Below are 22087 nucleotides of genomic sequence, written 5' to 3' on the forward strand. Positions count from 1 at the left end.
GACATTAGTTAAATTAACGGCTAAATGCGCGCACTCTGACAACAAACTAGGGGATTTAATTAGCAAACAACCCTACTACCTATGTCTTTTATGGTATCGCCCATATTTGCACAATTGCACATGAACATGCCCACGTTACTGCAATAAACTAACGGATACTTTGACATATTTTCATTGACTAATAGAAAGCCAATTAAGCCCTTAGATTGTGTTTTCTACTTTCAGATGTAACCTTAATTGAAATGAAACGTTCATGTTGACTTATTAGGGATCGTACGTTACACCCATGTATTGATGTATAGTATAAGATATATATTGCACGTTGCCAAAAAAATATATATATATATATATATATATATATATATATCGTAATAAGTGTTAAAATATTTTATGAAACTATGCTTATGTTTGTTTTTCCTCTTTTGATTTCAAATTAAGGATTTGTTCACATTTATTTAATTTCAATTCAGTTCAACTCCTAATTTCCTTCTCTCATAAAATATTCAGTTCAGTTCAACTTAGCTCAATTTAGTGAATGTGAACAGGTCATTAGTTGTCTATATATTCACGATTAAGTATGATTATTATCTTATTTTAAGCTTTTTTTAAAAAAAAATAAGTATAGTATGTAACAAAGAAATTTTTATGTCTCACAAATAATACTCATTTATTACAATTAATGTGATATATTTTAAATCAATTTATCAACCAGGTGTACAATAATTTGATGACCATGAAAGGCAATGCCATTAAATTATTAAGTTTATATATATATATATATATATATATATATATATATATATATATATATATACTACCTCTGTTACATATTATTTGCAACGATTAGACATCTTCCTTCTCTACTTTATGTTAAATCGTTGCAAATAATATGTAGCTGAGGTAGTATATATACAATCGGATAATAAGTTGATATAGACTTAAATGTGTTAAAATCATTGAAAAAGACAATAGGGTACTTCTTTATCCCTGTAATTAAGGAAAGTTACTATTATGACGCTATTCCATAACCACCTAGTGCTATGATCAATGATTGCTTTGGTGTGTGATGAGCTTCTTTAATTTCTTCGTGGGGTTGGACCTTTGGAGGGCTACGTCGCACTCGCACTCTCACACACACCTTGATCATTAAGAAAGGGGAAAAAAAAGAACTAGCTGAGTCATCCCAAAACCTACTTATCTTCATATACATTATTTAATAAAGATTTTATACAATAATAATTCAGATGATATAAATGAATGGCTTAGGGTCCGTTCACATATATTGAACTGAGCTGAACTGAACTGATTGGAGCTGAACTGAACTGAACTGAGCTGAAATGAATATTTTATGAGAGAGGGAAATTAAGAGCTGAACTGAAATGAACTGAACTGAACTGAACTGATTAGAGCTGAACCGAACTGAACTGAAATTAAGTAAATGTAAACAGGCCATTAATCAACTAATATTTATGATCATAATAAACACAATTAATATATTTATGATCATTATAGTAACTGTGTTAAATATATATGAAAACTGCACTACAAAGATTGAGTTCTCTTAGGAAGTGAAGGTACTTTTAATGTTGATGACCATTCTCCGTGGATGGTGAAAATATGTAGACTATTTTTACCAAAATTGGAGAGAGTATTGTAGAACATAAAGAAATAATTTGAGAAACAGTTACAATTATTATATATATATATATATATATATATATATATTAAATAAAAAAAAAAGGAAAAAAATAGTGTTAGGGCCTATTCTGATTAACTGAACTGAGCTGAATTGAATTGAACTAAACTTATTAGAGCTGAACTAAACTGAACTAAACTGAATATTTTATGAGAGAAGGAAATTAAAAATTGAACTGAATTGAAAATAATGTGAAGAAAACAAGCCCTTACTCATTATTAAGCATGCATGTTTTATGACTGCTCAGTAATTCAAGTATAAATAAAACCATTCTTATTTAAATGACACATTTTTCTTATAACATAACTTGCTCTTCTTAAATCGATAAGCCACTCTTTCTTCAGATGAATAGCATGAACACACTCAATTTTAAACTTTTATTTATTTCTCTCACCTTACCTTTTACCCATTATCTACTGCAAGTAATATTTATGCCACTACTGGCCACCTAAAAAAAAATATCCCATTACTAACAAATGGTTAAAAAAAACATTGTCTAACAAAATCAATTAAAGTTGGATTTTAATCCTAAGGTGTTTCAAGAATATGACAAGAATTTAAGTACGGAGTATAGTAGATAACTCACGAGCTTAAAACTATTTGTAAGATGTGAAATAACTATCATCGAAACTATTATAGCGTTGTCAAAAAAAAAAAAAAAAAAAAAAAAGAAAGAAACTATTATAGCTGAATTATCTTTGATTAATTCTAAACCTACTATAGAATTTAACATAGATATTTATTTTCCATGAATGCAACTTTGTACTCCAATCAATTAATCAAAGTTGTGGAAGGTGGGTGGGGCCGCCGGAAAAATAGAATGCGTTAATGATTTATCCAAAGTAAGCAGCATAGTACTACAAATGAACACTTGTCTGCCACTACTTGCTCACCTCTCTACTCTAACTACCGTCCGATAATCTGCTCTCCTTGTATGCCCAGGATTTTTCATGTTTAACTTTCCATTGATTTTAACAGTATCTAGCCTTGATTGCAGCCGTTTATCAAGCTAATTTAACTCTTGTTTTTATTCTCTTTTTTGCTTTTTCATTACTCCACATTGTTACAATCTTTTTGCTTTAGCCTTTGTAGCATAATAAGTTCGTTGGATCAAGTTAATTAGCGCGAGTAAGATTAATAGATCAATGTAGACCTCTTAACAGAATAAAACATAAATTAAAAGTTTAACGGTTAAGATCAACAACAAAAGTTGCTGAATGTATGTACATGATAAAATAATATAGAGTACTTATACATAGGTGGAACATAAGGGGACCGTCAGGAGCCTTGGCACCCCTCAAATTTGCAGATTTATTACTACTGATAAATTTGAGTTAAAAATAGTTAGATACATTTAAAAATGGAAAAATTGCTCCCATTAATCTGAACTTTATCTCGTCTGTCCAAATTAATCCCTACTTTGGATTATTCCCCATCACTCCCAATTTTAGGGGGGGTTAATTTCAATTGCAGCCAACAGGTAATCTAACCTGATATTGCAAGTTACCTAGACACGTGTCCACACGTGATAGGTCCAAACAAAATTAAAAAAAAAAACTAAAACCAAATCCCAGCCATCCTCTCCCCACCCCCTAGAGCTGTTAATTCAGGTAAACGAGTCAGGTTTGGTCGGGTAAGAGTGGGTCGGATCAACTCGAGTTGGGTCAATTCAGATTAATTCCATAACCTATGCGGGTCGGGTTTGGGTTGGGTCATACTTGAGTCAGGTCACGTCGGGTCATACTTCTTATCGGGTTTGGGTCGGGTTAACAATAGATCGGGTGAACAATAGGTCGGGTTTAATTCGGGTTTTCACGGGTTAAAACGGGTTAGGTTAATTCTCGGGTTCGAGTCGGGTTCGATTCAAGTCAATAATTTGCGGGTTAGAATCAGGTCGGGTCATTCTTGGGTTTGAGTCGGGTTTGGTTCAAGTTAATAATTTGCAGATTATAATCAGGTCGGGTCATTCTCGGGTTCAAGTCAATAATTTACGGGTTATAATCAGGTTGGGTCATTTCCAAGTCGGGTCATTCTCGGATTCAAGTTGGGTTATGTTCAAGTCAATAATTTGTAGGTTACAATCAGGTCGGGTCATTTCCAAGTCAGGTCATATTCGGGTTCAACTAACTATAAATAGATAATTATCATTTTTATCAAGCTAATTATTTCATTTGACTATAATGTATATGGCAATATATTAGGGAACTATAGTCTATAATTTAGGAAGATAATTATCTTCTTTAACCATATAACAAATATATACTATATTTAACTCTTAAATTTGAGGATGATGATCCTTTCTTTTGCTGGCGTGGACCGACTTAGTCTCCCGAGACAAAATGCTTTGATCAACAATAATAAGGTGGTCTAAATTGCATTTAAGGTGATTTGAAATCGGCTCAGGAACAATTTGGGTTGAATTTAGGTCTAGTCAATAACAAGTCGTGTTAATTTCGAGTCGAGTTAGTAACAGATCGGGTTGAATTTTTGGGTTGGGTAAGTAATACGTAAGGTAAAATTCGGCGGTCAATAACAAGTCGGGTTAATTTCGGGTCGGGTTTGTAACAAGTTAGGTTAAATTTGGGTAGGGTTAGGAACGGATCGGGTTGAATTCAGGTCAGGTTAGTAAATAGTCGGGTTTAATTCGGGTTTTGACGGGTTAAGACGGGTTTAGGTTAATTTTGGTTCAAGTCGGGTTCGGTGCAAGTTAATTAAATTGGCCGTTGTAAATCGGTAAATCGGTGCAAGTTCTAAACTAGGAAATTGGCCATTTAAAAGCAAATTGAATGGTTCCACACACCCAATAGGACTCCTGGAGGGTATTAGGAATCATGGTAAACATGTTGGCAATTTTTATTTCCGGGCGAAAAAATTCAAAACATTCCAAAATTGAAGGCTAATATACACGTTTTTTGAGAAATTTTTGAGGTTTTAGGGCCCAGTGTCTAAAAGTCTTGAAATTTTATGGGATACATCTCGGGGTCATATAATGCCTTTTGGAACATATATGATCATTATTTGTATAAATGTTCGTGGTAGGCTTGATTAATGAAATTGGTGCAAGTTGTAAACCAGTAAATTGGTCGTTTAAAGGCAAATTGGATGGTTCCACACACCCACCAAATTAGACTCCCGGACGGTATTAGGAATCATAGTAAATATTTCGGTAATTTTTATTTCCGGGCGAATAAAAATAAAAAAATTTCAAAATTGAAGGCTAATATCCACGCTTTTTGGGAAATTTTGGGGGTTTCGGGGCCCGATGTAGAAAAGTATTAATATTTTAGAGGATACATCTCAAGTTCATATAATGTCGTTTGGGACCATATATGATCATTAAATGTTGTCATAAATGTTCGTAGTACTGTAGTAGGCTTGAGTTAATGAAATCCGTGCAAGTTGTAAACCGGTAATTAAATTGGCCGTCTAAAGGCAAATTGGATGGTTCCACCAACCCAATTGGACTCCCGGAGGATAGTAGGGACCATGTAAACATTTCAGCAATTTTTATTTTCGGGCGAAAAAAGTCAAAAAATTCCAAAATTGAAGACTAATATCCACGCTTTTTGAGAAGTTTTAGAGGTTTCTGGGCCCGGTGTTGAAAAGTCTTGAAATTTTAGGGAATACATCTCGGGGTCATATAATGTTGTTTGGAATCATATATGATCATTATTTGTTGTCATAAATGTTCGTGGTCGAATTGAGTTAATGAAATCGGTACAAGTTGTAAGCCGGTAAATTGGTCGTTAAAAGGGAAATTGGATGGTTCCACCCACCCAATTGGACTCCCGGACGGTATTAGGGATCATCGTAAACATTTCAGCAATTTTTATTTCTGGACGAAAAAAAATATCAAAAATATCAAAATTGAAGGATTCGGGGCCCGGTGTCGAAAAGTCTTGAAATTTTAGGTGATACATCTCAGGGTCATTTAATGCCGTTTGGAACCATATATGATCATTATTTGTTGTCATAAATGTTCGTGGTAGGCTTGAGTTAATGAAATCGGTACAAGTTATAAACCGGTAAATAGGCCATTTAAAGGCAAATTAGATGGTTCCACCCACCCAATTTGACTACAGGAGGGTATTAGGGACCATGGTAAACATTAAGTCAATTTTTATTTTATGGCGAAAAAAAGTCAAAATTTTCCAAAATTGAAGGCTAGTCCACGCTTTTTGAGAAATTTTGGAGGTTTCGTGGCTCGATGTCGTAAAGTCTTGAGAATTTAGGGAATACATCTGGGGGTCATATAATGCCATTTGAAACCATATATGATAATTATATGTTGTCATAGATGTTAGTGGTAGGCTTGAGTTAATGAAATCGGTGCAAGTTGTAAATCGTTAAATTGGCCATTTAAAGGCAAATTGGATGGTTCCACCTACCCAATTAGACTCTGGGAGGGTATTATGGAGCATGGTAAACATTTCGGCAATTTTAATTTACGGGCGAAAAAAGTCAAAAAGTTCAAAAATTGAAGGCTAATATCCACGCTTTTTGACAAAATTTGGAGTCTTCGAAGCCCGGTGTCTAAAAGTCCTGAAATTTTAGGGAATACATTTCGGGGTCATATAATGTCGTTTGGAACCATATATGATCATTATTTGTTGTCATACATGTTCGTGGTAGGCTTGGGTTAATGAAATCGGTGCAAATTGTAAACCGGTAAATTGGCCGTTTAAAGGCAAATTGGATAGTTCCACCCACTCAATTGGACTCCCGAGGGGTATTAGGGACCACGGTAAAAATTTTGGCAATTTTTATTTCCGTGCGAAAAAAAGTCAAAAAATTCCAAATTTGAAGGCTAATATCCATGTTTTTTTAGAAATTTCGAAGGTTTCGGGGACCGGCGTCGAAAAGAAATGAGATTTTAGGGGATACTTCTCAGGGGCATATAATGCAGTTTGAAACCTTAAATGATCATTATATGTTGTCATAAATGCTCGTGGTAGGCTTTAGTTAATAAAATCTGTGCAAGTTGTAAACCGGTAAATTGGCCATTTAAAGGAAAATTGGATGGTTCCACCCATCCAATTGGACTCTCGGAGGGTATTAGGAACCATGGTAATCATTTCGACAATTTTTATTTACGGGCGAAAAAAAGTCAAAAAATTAAAAAAATTGAAGGCAAATATCCACACTTTTTGAGAAATTTAGAGTCTTCGAGGCCCGGTATCGAAAAGTCTTAAAATTCTAGGGAATACATCTCGGGGTCATATAATGTCGTTTGGAACCATATATGATCATTTTTTGTTGTCATAAATGTTCGTGGGAGGTTTGAGTTAATGAAATCGGTGCAAGTTGCAAACCGGTAAATTGGTTGTTTAAAGGCAAATTGGATGGTTCCACCCACCCAATTGGACTCCCGGGTGGTATTAGGGACCATGGTAAACATTTCGGCAATTTTTATTTCCGTGCGAAAAAAAGTCAAAAAATTCTAAAATTAAAGGCTAATATCCATGCTTTTTTAGAAATTTCGAAGGTTTCGGGGTCCGGTGTCGAAAAGAAATGAGATTTTAGGGGATACATCTCGGGGTCATATAACGTCGTTTGAAACCATAAATGATCATTATATGTTGTCATAAATGTTCGTGGTAACCTTGAGTGAGTTAATGAAATCGGTGCAAGTTGTAAACCGGTAAATTGGTCGTTTATAGGCAAATTGGGTGATTCCACCCACCCAATTAGACTCCCGAGGGATATTAGGGACCACGGTAAATATTTCGGCAATTTTTATTTCCGTGCGAAAAAAAAGTCAAAAAATTCCAAAAATGAATGCTAATATCCATGCTTTTTTAGAATTTAAAAGGTTTCGGGGCCCAATGTCGAAAAGAAATGAGATTTTAGGGGATACATCTCGGGGTCATATAATGCCGTTTGGAACCATAAATGATCATTATATGTTGTCATAAATGCTCGTGGTAGGTTTGAGTTAATGAAATCGGTGCAAGTTGTAAACCGGTAAATTGACCGTTTAAAGACATATTTGATGGTTCCACCAACCCAAATGGACTCCCGAGGGGTATTAGGGTCCATGGTAAACATTTCGGCAATTTTTATTTCCGTGCGAAAAAAAGTCAAAAATTTCCAAAATTGAAGGCTAATTATCCATCCTTTTTTAGAAAATTCGAAGGTTTCGGGGCCCGATGTCGAAAAGAGAAATAAGATATTAGGGGATATATCTCGGGGTCATATAATGCCGTTTGGAACCATAAATGATCATTATATGTTGTCATAAATGTTCGTGGTAGGCTTGAATTAATGAAATCGGTAAAAGTTATAAATCGGTAAATTGGTCGTTTAAAGGCAAATTGGATGGTTCCACCCACCCAATTGGACTTCCAGAGGGTAATAGGGACCATGGTAAACATTTCGGCAATTTTTATTTCCGGGCTAAAAAAAGTCAAAAAATTCCAAAATTGAAGGCTAATATCCACGTTTTTTGAGAAATTTTGGAGGTTACGAGGCCCGGTGTCGAAAAGCCTTTAGATTTTAGGGGATAAATCCCGGGGTCATATAATATCGTTTGGAACCATATATGATCATTATATGTTGTCATAAATGTTTGTGGTAGGCTTGAGTTAATGAAATCTACGCAAGTTATAAACCGGTAAATTGGCCGTTTAAAGGCAAATTAGATGGTTCCACGGACTACTTCCACTTCCACCCACCCAATTGGACTCCCGGAGGGAATTATAGACCATGGTAAGCATTTCAGCAATTTTTATTTCCGGGAGCAAAAAAGTCCAAAAATTCAAAAATTGAAGGCTATATCCACGCTTTTTGAGAATTTTTGGAGTCTTCGGGGCCCGATGTTGAAAAGTCTTGAACTTCTAGAGAATACATCTCGGGGTCATATAATGTCGTTTGGAATCATATATGATCATTATTTGTTGTCATAAATGTTCATGATAGGCTTGAATTAATGAAATCGGTGTAAGTTTTAAACCGGTAAATTGGTCGTTTAAAGGAAAATTGGATAGTTCCACCCACCCAATTGGACTCCCGGAGAAAATTTGGTGCCATGGTAAACATTTCGACAATTTTTATTTATGGGCGAAAAAAGTCAAAAAAATTCAAAAATTGAAGGCGAATATCCACACTTTTTGAGAAATTTGGAGTCTTCGGGGCTCGGTGTCTAAAAGTCTTGAAATTCTAGGGAATACATCTCGGGGTCATGTAATGTCGTTTGGAACCATATATGATCATTATTTGTTGTCATAAATGTTCGTGGTAGGTTAAAGTTAATTAAATCGGTGCAAGTTGTAAACCGGTAAATTGGTCGTTTAAAGGCAAATTGGATGGTTTCACCCACCTAATTGGACTCCCGATGGGTGTTAGGGACTATGGTAAACATTTCAGCAAGTTTTATTTCTGTGCGAATAAAATTCAAAAATTCAAAAATTGAAGTCTATCCATGCTTTTTTAGAAATTTCGAAGGTTTCAGGGTCCGGTGTCAAAAAGAAATGAGATTTTAGGGGATACATCTCGGGGTCATATAATGTTGTTTGGAACCATAATTGATCATTATATGTTGTCATAAATGTTCGTGGTAGGCCTGAGTTAATGAAATCGGTGCAAGTTGTAAACCGATAAATTGGTCGTTTAAAGGCAAATTGAATGGTTCCACCCACCCAATTGGACTCTTGGAGGGTATTAGGGACTATGCTAAACATTTCGGCAATTTTTATTTTCGGGCGAAAAAAAGTCAAAAAATTCCAAAATTGAATTCTAATATCCACGCTTTTTGAGAAATTTTGGAGGTTTCAGCCACCCCTAACCCGCCGGAACCCTGACACAGCCTTCAAACTTGCCGAAATCTGGCCGACCAACCCCCTAAACCACCGAAAATAGCCGGCCGACCTCTACCACTCATCCCCGACCCCCGAAGCCACCAACCAGACCACCATCGCTACGGCCACTCTATCTCTCCTTAATCAAACCCACAAACACTTTCTCTCTCCTCATTTACCCAAGATCATCCCCTTTTCACTCCGTCGTTTAAGGGATTCCGACTCCTCTATTCGCAATGCATGTGTCTCCGCCGTCACCGCGCTTTCCCCGTTAAACTACCCGCCTTTACTCGACACAACTCTTGGGTTGATATCAATTGAACAAGATTTAAACGCGCAAATCGGGTGCTGCCTATGCCTGAAGGCAGCCATTAATGCAGGTACTTTCACTTTCATTCGAGGAGAAGGAAGTGATTGACCTGAGAAAAAGGGCAGGAACGGGGGTCTGGGCGGTGGTCGGTGCTCCGGGGGAAGGTGTTCGCTGGCTGTGGGTGGGTGGGTGGGTGTTGTTGCTGTCGTGGGGAAGGTTTTGGTTCTTTTTTTAACCAATCATTATATGACATGTGTGTAACTAATCACAAGTCAGCAAAATTGACCTTTTCAACCGGTTCCAAGTCATTTGGGTGCAATAGAAATTAATACTCCCTAAAGTTGGGAGTGATGGGGAATAATCCAAAGTAAGGATTAATTTGGGCGGACGGGGTAAAGTTGGGATTAATGGGAGCAATTTTTCCTTTAAAAATTGGTTGCTTTTATTTGGTAACCCCAAAAAGCTTAAATGAAAATTTTGGTTTTGAAATAACTTTCGAATTTAATCCTATACTCATATAGTTTGCTGTTAAGTTGATATTAATAAAATAGCTCCGTAATCAACTAATGATTATGAGTTTGTATGTAATGTGTTAGCAAAAACAAGCTGGGTGTAGTAGTAGGGGGCAGTTAGCTAGGAAGTAAGAAAATCATGTTGTGATGCATGGATGAAGTATGAAGCAACTCCCACTGCTTAAAGGCCGTAATTTATGTATGAACATTAAGTTGTGCGTCACGTTACTCATGCACTGCAAGCTGGAGGAGTTCATCATCGCCAGTAAAGATAAACTTAATTTGTGATTACTAAGAACATGCAATTTTAACCATAATGTCAGCTCAAAAATAGGTAGCTCGATCATACTATTATCTCAATATTCAATTAATTACAAATTTACAATACAACACTATTTTGTGTGGAATTCTAACCGTATTCTTTGAATGGTTAAATCATGTCAAATATGATCTCATATGAGCACAAATAATTTATTTCATTTTTTTAGGCCTCTAAAATTTCATTAATTACCCTGAATATACCATAAAAGTCACATGTATCTAAGTAGAAATTTTTTTATACATCCAGATGCACGGTGCACCAAAGAATACTTTTTACTCATTTCGATGATTGTTGCTCATTTTATCATCAAATGAACGAACAAATACCCTTGGGTGTACCGTACATCCGAGTGTATATAACAATCACTCGTATCTAAGTCTGTTTTCATTACTAATATATATTTGAAAATTTCTTCAGGCGTATGCACCATGCTTGGTGCATACAGATTTTTTAATTTTTATTTTTTTTAAAGGTAGAATGAACATATTTCGTTGTTTTGTAATGAACATATAGCTGTTTTATAAAGAACATTCAACTTTATGTTCTTCTTATTTATCTAATAAACATCTATAATATTAATAAAGAATATGATAATATAATGTAATGAACATTATTTTTATTCAACCACCACAATCTAAACTCTAAAAACAAAATTCAAAAAACATTTCAAAATAAACAATGAATATTATGTCACAAATAAAAGTACATTATACTGACAATAAAAGAATATGAAGATAAAGAACATTATTTAACAGTATGTTCTTTTCACTCTAAATATATTTTCATTATATTTTAATAGTATATTCTTTTCATTATAACTATATTTTATTACATTTCTATTATAATATGTTTTTTTTTTTAATGAAACGTATACGCCTAACACGTTGGCCTGCGAGAATTCTATATCTTCTTTTTTTCATTTAAAAAAAGGGAACAAACCTACATAATTTAATAGTTAAACATTTGAAATATTCTATTTTTAAGGAATGTAAAGTTTTGTTCTTATCTTTGTTATCCATTCATATGCTAATAAGTTAATAACAACATTTAAAAATTCAACCACCAACTCAATGTTTTAGTTAATTTAGTTTCTGTCACAATTTCCTATTAGAATATTAAAGTACATCAGATGAACATGCTCATCATTTCTATAAGGCCGTACTATGAAATAAAATTAGTACTCCGTATATATTTAATCAGCTTGTTCAAATGCTAAACTGTATGTATTTATGTATGTCGTCAATGGTATTGAATTGCTACTTACATTGTAATATGTTGACTTACTATAAAGTTTATAATAAGGTTTAATAATTAGTGTCAATGCAATGATGCTAGTTAGTGGGTGTTTATGTAGGATAAAAAGTAGATGCTCAATATAAGATTATATTATAGATGTTTGAATTATAAAAAGGTGATACGAGAAATGAATGGATTGTGAATGTTTAGGAATCTTAAGATGAAAAGAAGATGCTCATTTCATTTCTTATATGATGCTATCCATTATCAAAATCTTAGTAATTATTTATTTGTACAATCAATCAATTGTTGTAAGAACCTTAACAATGTAAATTCATCAAATACTAATATTTTAAAGTAAAATCCAATCTGGATTAGGTTCAAACTTAAAACTTAAATTAATATGCTTTAAATGTAGGATTGTGCAAATAACAAATGGGACAGATGATGTAACGGAAATGATATGATATTAAATTTTAACCATGATGTGATTAGGAAGCTAAATAATCTTACCATTAGAAAAATTGTCTAGCTAAATAATTTTACTTAGGGCCTATTCACATTTACTGAACTGGACTGATTAGAACTGAACTGAACTGAACTCATCAGCTGAAATGAATATTTTATGAGAGAGGGAAATTAGGAGCGAGCTGAACTAAACTGAACTAATTAGAGCTGAATTAAACTGAATTGATGAAGTGAACTGAACTGAAATTAAGTAAATGTAAACAGACCCTTAGAGCTGTATTTTAAAAATAAATTGATCTAGTATGCCATGAGAAAAGTGTTGCAAAACCAACGGTTAGGATTAACATTTTTGTGCTTAAAACTCATGACACGTAATAAAGCATGAGCCCCTTTCCCATTAACAAAATGCTAGTACTACAAAAATTATTTGTTTGATTAATTTGTTTGTAGGTGAGCCATTTCATATTTGCCCCAACCCAAATTAGTGGGGCATATGTTAATGACCAATTTTAATCACCCATGAAATTTGTCATTATTTTTGTCAAGCATTGGTGCTAGCATATTAATTAACGGATAACTGTGATGAGAATGACACAGTGAATTTCTAATTTTGTCTTATTATTTTATACTTCATACTTGTCAAAATAGTACTACCATTAATTAAGTGATATTATAATATTGATGGAAATATCATCCTCCTTAGGTATATTTCTTTTATTTGCAATTCATTATGATCGTTACATTTGTATGTTTCTAATTCACATCAGTATATCATGAATAGTTTAATTTATAACAAATATCTTGTTAAAATTGCAGGCATATATAGAAAGTAAAACAATTAAAGTAGTTACATCAAATTCTTAAGAGCATCTCCAATGGCAAGCTACAATGCTTTGTAGCTTGTTTTTCCACATAAATTTGTAAGCTACAACACTTTTTAAGCAATAACTTGTTTCAATGGTAAGCCACAACATATTGTAGTTTGCAAAAAAATAAAGTTTTTAAAAAAAAATAGATAATTATACACATGTTCCAATATGAATGGAGATTATTTGTCTCTTTTTCAATCAAGCATGTAGCTTGGTTGGGCTACAATTGCTAGCATGTTGCTCAAGTTTTTATTCTCCAATGGTAAGCATGTAGGTAGGAACTTTATTTAAATTGCAAACAAGTCCTTATAATTGAACCATTGGAGATGCTCTAATCCTGAGCTCTAAAATTACATCGAATATTAATTTCTTTTTATTTTTTATAAGAGCTAACGGTTTAATCTATTTGTTGTTGTCAAGATATTGACCATATCGACAACAATTTGAACATCTTTAACCAAAAATCCAAAAATATCACCTAACCAAGACTCTTGAGTCTTGACTATCTCTATTGAAAAAGTGGAATTACAAAAAATGTTAAATTATGATGCTTTAACGACTTTAACTCATAAAATTTCCCCCTGAAATCGACAATATCATTCCCGAAACACATTAAACTAATTAATCTCCAAAAATTTAGCCCACCTTTACTTAATTGCTAATTAATTAACTCAATATAAGACAATTATCTCTGACAATATAATCTCCACTTAACACTCCATTTCACACTCCACTTCACTTAACTTCCCCCCACTCACTCTCTCTCTCCCCTCCAATGGCGAAACTGAATAACCTCCTCCCACCATTCCTTCTTTTCCTCCTTACTCTCACCTCCGCTCAACCCGACCCGGAGACCCGAAAAACTTACATTATTCGGGTCGACAGAACCGCTAAACCCACCGTGTTCACCACCCATTACCACTGGTACACCTCCGAATTCACTTCCTCGGAATCTGAAATCCTTCATACATACGACACCGTTTTCCACGGCTTCTCCGCCGTGTTAACCGCTTCACAAGCTGAAACTCTTAACAACCACCCTTCCATCCTCGCTGTCCTCGAAGACCGCCGCCGGGAACTCCACACAACGCGGTCCCCACAATTCCTCGGACTAAGAATCCAACGTGGACTATGGTCGGAATCCGATTACGGCTCTGACGTCATCATCGGAGTCCTCGACACCGGGATATGGCCGGAGAGACGTTCCTTCTCCGACCAGAACCTCGGCCCTGTTCCCAAACGATGGAAAGGAACCTGCGAAGTGGGTGAGAAATTCGGCAAAAATAACTGTAACCGTAAGATCATCGGTGCACGATACTTCTCCAAAGGACACGAGTCCGCCTTCCCCGGGATTGGCGTCGGAAACACGACGTCGGCGTTGGAGTTCAAGTCTGCGAGAGACGCCGACGGTCATGGGACCCACACAGCATCAACAGCAGCAGGGAGGTATTCGTTTAACGCGAGCATGAATGGTTACGCTTCTGGGGTTGCTAAAGGTGTTGCTCCTAAAGCAAGGTTAGCTGTTTACAAGGTTTGTTGGAAAAATTCAGGTTGTTTTGATTCTGATATTTTGTCTGCTTTTGATGCTGCTGTTAATGATGGTGTTGATGTTATCTCTATTTCTATCGGCGGAGGAGATGGTATTTCATCTCCTTATTATCTTGATCCAATCGCAATCGGGTCATACGGTGCCGTTTCAAGAGGGGTGTTCGTGTCTTCCTCTGCTGGGAATGACGGGCCGAATACTATGTCGGTGACGAATTTAGCACCGTGGATAACCACCGTTGGTGCGGGGACAATTGATCGGAATTTTCCGGCGGAGATTGTTTTAGGAAACGGGAAAAGAATCTCCGGCGTATCGCTTTACTCGGGTTTACCCTTAAAGAAAGGGTTATACCCGATTGTTTACCCGGGTAAAACGGGTACTCTGTCGGTTTCTTTGTGTATGGAGAATTCTCTAAATCCAAAAGAGGTAAAGGGTAAAATTGTAATTTGTGATAGAGGGAGTAACCCCAGGGTTGCGAAAGGGGTGGTTGTTCAGAAAGCTGGTGGTGTTGGGATGATTCTCGCTAACGGAGCATCTAACGGTGAGGGACTAGTAGGTGACGCGCATTTAATACCAGCCGTCGGTGTTGGATCCGACGAAGGAGATTTAATCAAAGCTTACGCTGCAACACGATCACCAAAAGCAACAATCAACTTTAAAGGAACCGTCGTCGGAATCAAACCGGCTCCGGTGGTGGCGTCATTTTCCGGCAGAGGACCAAACGGGTTAAACCCGGAGATATTAAAACCCGATTTGATTGCACCCGGAGTTAACATTCTCGCGGGCTGGACCGAAGCCGTGGGTCCCACCGGGTTAGACGTGGATACCCGGAGAACGGAGTTCAACATTTTGTCCGGCACTTCAATGGCGTGTCCCCATGTAAGTGGAGCTGCGGCATTGTTGAAATCGGCGCATCCCGATTGGTCGCCGGCGATGATAAAATCTGCAATCATGACAACTGCTAGTCTTACTAACAATCAGCTGAAGCTTATGACAGATGAGGCAATCCCTGGGAAAGCTTCTAATGCTTATGATTACGGGTCCGGGCATTTGAATTTGGAGCAAGCTTTGGATCCGGGTCTTGTTTATGATATTACTAATGATGATTATGTTAACTTTTTGTGTGCAATTGGGTACGGGCCGAAGACGATTCAAGTGATTACTAGGAACCCTGCTAATTGTAATATGAAGAGGAAAGCGTCCCCGGAGAATTTGAATTATCCGTCGATTGCGGTGTTGTTTCCGGGTTCCGGGGTTACGAGCAAGACGTTTGTAAGGACGGTGACTAATGTAGGGGATGATGTGAATGCGGTTTATAAGATGAAAGTGGAGGTTCCGGCCAAGGGGGTGGCAGTTTCGGTGAAGCCAGATACATTGGTGTTCAGTGAGAAGGTGAAGAGGATTACATTTACTGTCAAGGTTACGGTGGATAGTAAGAATTTGAATTTGGGAGATACGGGTGCGGGTTTCGGTTCGATATCTTGGGCGGATGGAAAGCATGTGGTTCGGAGCCCCATTGTAGTGACCCAAGTAAACCCATTGTAATCTAGTAAAGGAGAGAATTGATGTATAATAGGGAAAGAATGAATGGTATGTTACTATGGTTGGTTCACTTTGATGCCAATGATCAAAAGATGGGTGTAGGATTAGAGCCATTTGATCATGAGTAACTTTTGATGGATTTTTTTTTTTTTAATTTTTTTTTTTTTTAATTAATTAAATGAGTTGGTTTGCTTTTGCTTTTGGAAATGGGGGTTATGGGTTCTGTCTTGATGATGATGATGTTGTAATTATAAAAAGGCAATGTTGTTTGTATAAAGACAGGAAAAAGAGAAAGTAGAAAGAAGTGATGAGTAGTATTGTAGTACTGTCCGTAGTATAAACAGATGTTGCAAAATCGAAGTCATCTTTTACATGACATTGATACTGCTGTCTTCTTGTAGCAATATTTGGTACATTTAACATTTCACATGAATGTTGTTAGTGTCCTCTTTCTGTTAACCAAGTCAAGTATTTTGTAGATATGTGAGACTCATTTCGTTGTGCATTTTAGGCTTCATTTTGCCAAAATTAATTCCCACTTGAATGGACCATTCACCCATTGATACTTGATAGCATCAAATTTGATTAGGAGTAAATTTAGTAAAGCAACACTTATGTCTTATATTAGGGGTATGGATTGAGGAAAACTGGAAGGGTAATAGATTTTCATAGAATGGTCACTCAATGGTTTGTGAAATTTTGACAAAATATGTATTGAATCATGATACCATGTTGGTCTACTCCGTATTTTAAATGATGTTAAAGGCATGCAGTTAAAATAGATCGTAAAAAATCTCGATAAGTAATACGACATTGTTTTCAAGGAAGTGACACATATGTACATATGTTATATTTTCTCCTTTTTTTTAGTTGACATTATTTGCCTTTTACACTATTCACACAAAATGTTTTGACTAGCTTTTGTGGTTTATAGATACGATAAAACATATTCATGTGTGATCTTGTTTGAATCGTTTCAACGTATATTTTATTAATATCCACTTTTTACAATTTTACAATATTGATAATTAAAGATATTAATCGTTAAAAACATGCGTTGACAAGCGTGATGATAGAAAGGTATCAACTAAAAAAAACAAAGGAAGTATTATCAATATGAGAAGCTATTGCCAACTGATTAAATTAATTTGCCATTTTACATTGTACCACTAGTGACCCCGTGTAATACTTGCACAATCAATTCCATATCTATCAAATTTTATCACAACAAATTCCCCAATTCACTCTCCCATTTAGAAACTCCAAATCACTAACAATGCAATATGAAATACTCCGTATTCAAGTAAAATTACAATAAAATAAAATCAATATATACTAAAAGGCACACCAACAATGACACGTGTTATTTTCTGGTGTGTCCTTCAATTTTTATTTTATTTTTTTTATTTAATAAATTTCAATTAAAGAAACAAATCTTATTTACAAAATTTCCCTAACCTTACACAATATAATTACTTAAAATAAAAAGATTTGACATACCTTTAACACAAATATTTATATAGCTTTAAAAAAATTCTTAACATAATTTTGCTCATTTTCTACATTAGTTAATATCTAACACATCTTTCGTAATCCTTTATTTTCCTCAAAATTTGTCAACTATATATGTTTTTAGAAATTTTTTTGTTTATAAAAATTAATTATAATGATACTTTAGTTATAGTTATTGAAGATTACGGGAACTAATCTAGTTAAAAAAAATCTAAACCTTATTTTTTGTAGGCTCATTAATGTATTTGATTGGTTCTATTTCCAACCTTAATTTTGATCTATGAAGAACTTGCAAAAGTGGCCTTAACTCATAGTTAATGGACCACTAGAATGGGCTTTTCACACCTTGTACTTGTACATAATAAAAAACACCAACCTCTTAGATTACTTAACCCAATCGACAAACTAACCAACGTGTCGCGTAAAAAGCGCGGGAACCAAACTCTATCCTTTAAGAAAACACCTTTACTTGGTCCTATCTCCTATCACCAAAACACGTGCCACTCCTCCACAACACCACGTGACCTCCCTTCATTTCCTTTGCCACTAATCCCACCTCTTTATCCCCCTCATAAAGCCCTCACTAAACCCTACACCCATATCACCGTCTTCAATCCATTTCTCCTCCATTCTCTCAAACAATTTCCGACCAAATTGGGGACCAACTCCAATGGCCGCTTACAAAAGACGAAGCTACCCTCAAACTAGACGACTCTCACTACTTCTTCACACTCTCCTCAAACGACGACGTTTTGAACTACGGGTTAACCATCCCTTCAAAAGGGCAGGAAACTCTGCTGAAAAAATTGGACTCGATTTTGGAGAAGTACAGTGGGTTTAAAGAAGAGAGGGTGGATGTAGAGGTGGAGCGTGAAGCGGGTGATTGGTGGGTGGCGGCGAGGGAGGTTACGGCAGAGGAAGTGAAGAGGGATGCGGCGAAGAGAGAGAAAATAGAGGAGAGTGCAGCGGCGTATTGGACGACGTTGGCGCCGAATGTGGAGGAGTATAGTGGGTGTGTGGCGAGGATGATAGCGGCGGGGTCGGGGATGTTGGTGAAGGGGATATCATGGTGTGGGGATGTAACAGTGGACAGGTTGAAATGGGGGAATGAGTTTTTGAGGAAAAGGTTGGGGAAGAAAGAGAATGCTACTCGTGTTAGTCCTCAGTGTTTAACCAGGATTCGAAGGTTTGCTTTCTTAGTTTTATTTGTTACGTCCCTAAAAGTTTAGGCTTTGAAAAGTCAACAAAATGAAGTAGCTAGGGTGAAATCTGTGGTTTTTGCTGTAAACAGTAAATCCATGTTAACTTTCTTAGTAACATGTTAACATGGGAATTTGATGTGGTTAATTAGGGTGAATAGCATGACAAAGAGATCAGAGGATGCTGCAACCGCAATTCTTTCAGGGGTTATAAAGGTGTCTGAGATTATCACTGGCTCAGTTGTGAACTCGAGAGTAGGAAAGACATTCTTTAACATGATTCCTGGAGAAATCATCTTAGCTTCGCTCGACGGTTTTCGTATGTCTTCATTTCCCTTCTATACTCAGTAACCCAGTTTTGAGAGCTATGATCCTCTAGAAAACAATGACTGCATTCCTAACTTATTCGTCTTTTGATTTGGTGTGTTTGAACAATGAACAGAGAAAATTTGCGATGCTGTTGAAGTTGCTGGAAAGAACGTTATGTCAACCTCTTCCCAAGTTACGGAGAGGTAATGCACTTGTTTAATGCTATTGATAGATATTATCATAGTATAATTTAAACAGCTATGATAGTATAATTTGAACTAGTAATATGATGGTCGCTTATTATAGAGTCTAGACTCTCTACATAAGGATTTTGTTGTATTGATGATCAATCTTTCATAACAAATGTTGTAGGTATGGAGAAGAAGCAGCGAATGCGACACACCAAGGGTTAGATGCAGCAGGACATGCTTTAGGAACAGCTTGGACAGTGTTTAAGTTGAGGAAGGCTCTGAATCCAAAGGGTGCTCTTAAACCCAGTACTCTTGCTAAAGCTGCTGCTGGCAAGGTCAAGAAATCTTTATAAAATACTCCATTGAATGTAATTTCATTTCTAAGGTTTTTTAGGGATACTAGTGCACTTATGCATGTGCCAAAGTTTCATAACCACTGATAGATTAATAATGGTTAAGGTTAATAAAAAATAAACTGAATTCTTTTATTTCTTAGCTCATTTTGTTGACGCTGAATTCTCATTACCTTAGACCAGAATTTTGCATTATATGACTTCTTTCCAGTGTAAGTAGTCAAGTTTTTATTCTGCTACCATTATTTTGGCTTATTCTTTTCTTGATTATTGATTCGAGTCACGCTTCAATTTGGTTTCATGGTCTTTGGTCGGGTTGGTTTTTGACAACTCTTGCGTATAGGAACGTTTAATAAATGGTCCATCTCTGACTCTAATATTATGGCTGTGGGCCTATTGTGGCTTTGGGACTCATCCCCTTCTTTGGCAGACAACCTTATACTAATAGTTTCTCCCCGGTACAAGTTAATAGTTGTCATTGGGCTAGTGGGTCCAATTTATGAGAAAAGGCCACATTTTCATGCTGCTAGTGTTTGGCCTGCTTGCGTCTTTTAATAAACTTCGAATCTATGATAATTAATTAGCTCAAACGCTGTTCATCTATCTAGTTAGGGCCTCTTCTGATTGACTGAGCTGAACTGAATATTTTATAAGAAAAAAAAATAAGAACTGAACTGAAAATAATTTGAAGAGAACAGGCTCTTAATCATATTAAAATTATCAAACTGTACAAATGATGTTCCTAATTGCTTTGGCATATATGAATGATGAATCCACACATACAATATACTTCTTATAACTCTGTATAAGACGTTGAAAGTTACCTCTTAAAAATAAGAAATTGTGATTAAAATTTACATTGATACCGTAGTAATTTCCTATAATTCCCTCATTTATCTGCTGATTTTTTTTTTTGAAGCATCATTTATCTGCTTATGAACATTAGGAAATACTGTGTACAAATATATATTTTTTTCCTCCATAAAATGTATAAGAATAATCTCTTTAATATAAATGAAATCATCTTGTATGTAGAATTATCTTATTACTTTTTATTGGTCAATCGTTGTCGTAAAATTCTACTTGCATATATAACATCACCCGGTCACCCCACCCCCACCCCCACACCCCCGCTCCCTTTTTCTTATTCTCACTTTTTAATGTGCACGTTTCTTTTTCTTTTCATTTTTTTTTTTTTTTTTTTTTTGACATAAAATGTGCACGTTTCTTATGTATAACATATTAACATCACAATTCATATTCATAAAAATGTTTTGAAAGTCTAAATTCTGTTATAGAAGTTGAGTGCTTGAAGGCGTGAAGTTAGTTGAAAGCACATTTAATTTGCTGCGATAACACAAAACAAATTGAAAAAGCAAGCAGAGGGTGTACGTTTGTACAACTCCTACTAATTTCTCTAGTTTGGTAGAAACCACATGGTTTTTGGTGGAAATACCTTTCATTAAATCATGTGCATATTTAGAATTCCAATTGCATACACAACTCACCTAAATTTTGGTGACATTATTGTCCTTGTATATTTGAATAAATTTACTCGTAACTTTCTCTATGATACAAGCTATACATAGCCCTTAGGACTATATATAGCATTACCTTATTAAAAATACGTATGTAAATAAAATTTAAAAAAAAAATAGTTTTATATTATTTTTTATATTTTTAGTGTTTAGGTTTGTAAGGCGAATAAAGTTAAATTCCAACTAGTCGAGGATAGTTCTCCCAATAGGACCCTAACTAGGGCATGCCCTTTCCAATGTACTTGTACTTAATTATACTGAATTTTGGTAGGAAGATAATAAAGTTAATAATACGTACTAAGTAATGAGGTAATCGAAGAAGCAGGTAGGTGAAATAAATGAGATCGGGCCACTAGAATTGATGTGAAGTGGGCCTGACCTAAAAAAGAAAAGGAGAGAGTGAGAATGAGACAAGCCCATATTATGTAATAAAAGCCAGAATGGGCAAGTTCAATCATAAATGTTGACTTTTGACCTTTTTGGCGAGGAGGAGGAGAGAGAAAATAAGGAAAATCACAAATCACAATGATCAAGTGAGGCAACCAAAGAATCCATTTACCCAACAAACAAAGTGGATCCCATCATATCTTTTTTCTCCTGTGGATACCTCATGCCTCTTATCTTCTTCTTTTCTTTTTTTTTTTTTTTTTTTTTGAAACATCTTATCTTCTTTTCTTTATTCCTACAA

At 35.5% G+C, this 22087-nt stretch overlaps 1 protein-coding gene and 1 pseudogene across 1 annotated transcript; both read left to right on the top strand.

Moving 5' to 3' along the window:
- Positions 1-13938: 13938 nt before the first annotated feature.
- LOC145590043 (subtilisin-like protease SBT1.6 pseudogene) lies at positions 13939-16733 on the top strand (annotated as a pseudogene).
- Positions 16734-18450: 1717 nt separating this feature from the next.
- Positions 18451-19999, top strand: LOC145589218 (protein EARLY-RESPONSIVE TO DEHYDRATION 7, chloroplastic-like; the record flags this gene model as incomplete). The annotated part of the gene is made up of 4 exons (XM_081645764.1): positions 18451-18995; positions 19161-19327; positions 19451-19520; positions 19690-19999. Coding segments are annotated over 4 exons (954 nt in total), but the record flags the coding sequence as incomplete, so codon positions are not given.
- Positions 20000-22087: the final 2088 nt, after the last annotated feature.

Source organism: Chenopodium album, chromosome 17 (assembly GCF_948465745.1).
Source record: "Chenopodium album chromosome 17, dcCheAlbu1.1, whole genome shotgun sequence".
In the NCBI taxonomy this organism is placed as follows: domain Eukaryota; kingdom Viridiplantae; phylum Streptophyta; class Magnoliopsida; order Caryophyllales; family Amaranthaceae; genus Chenopodium; species Chenopodium album.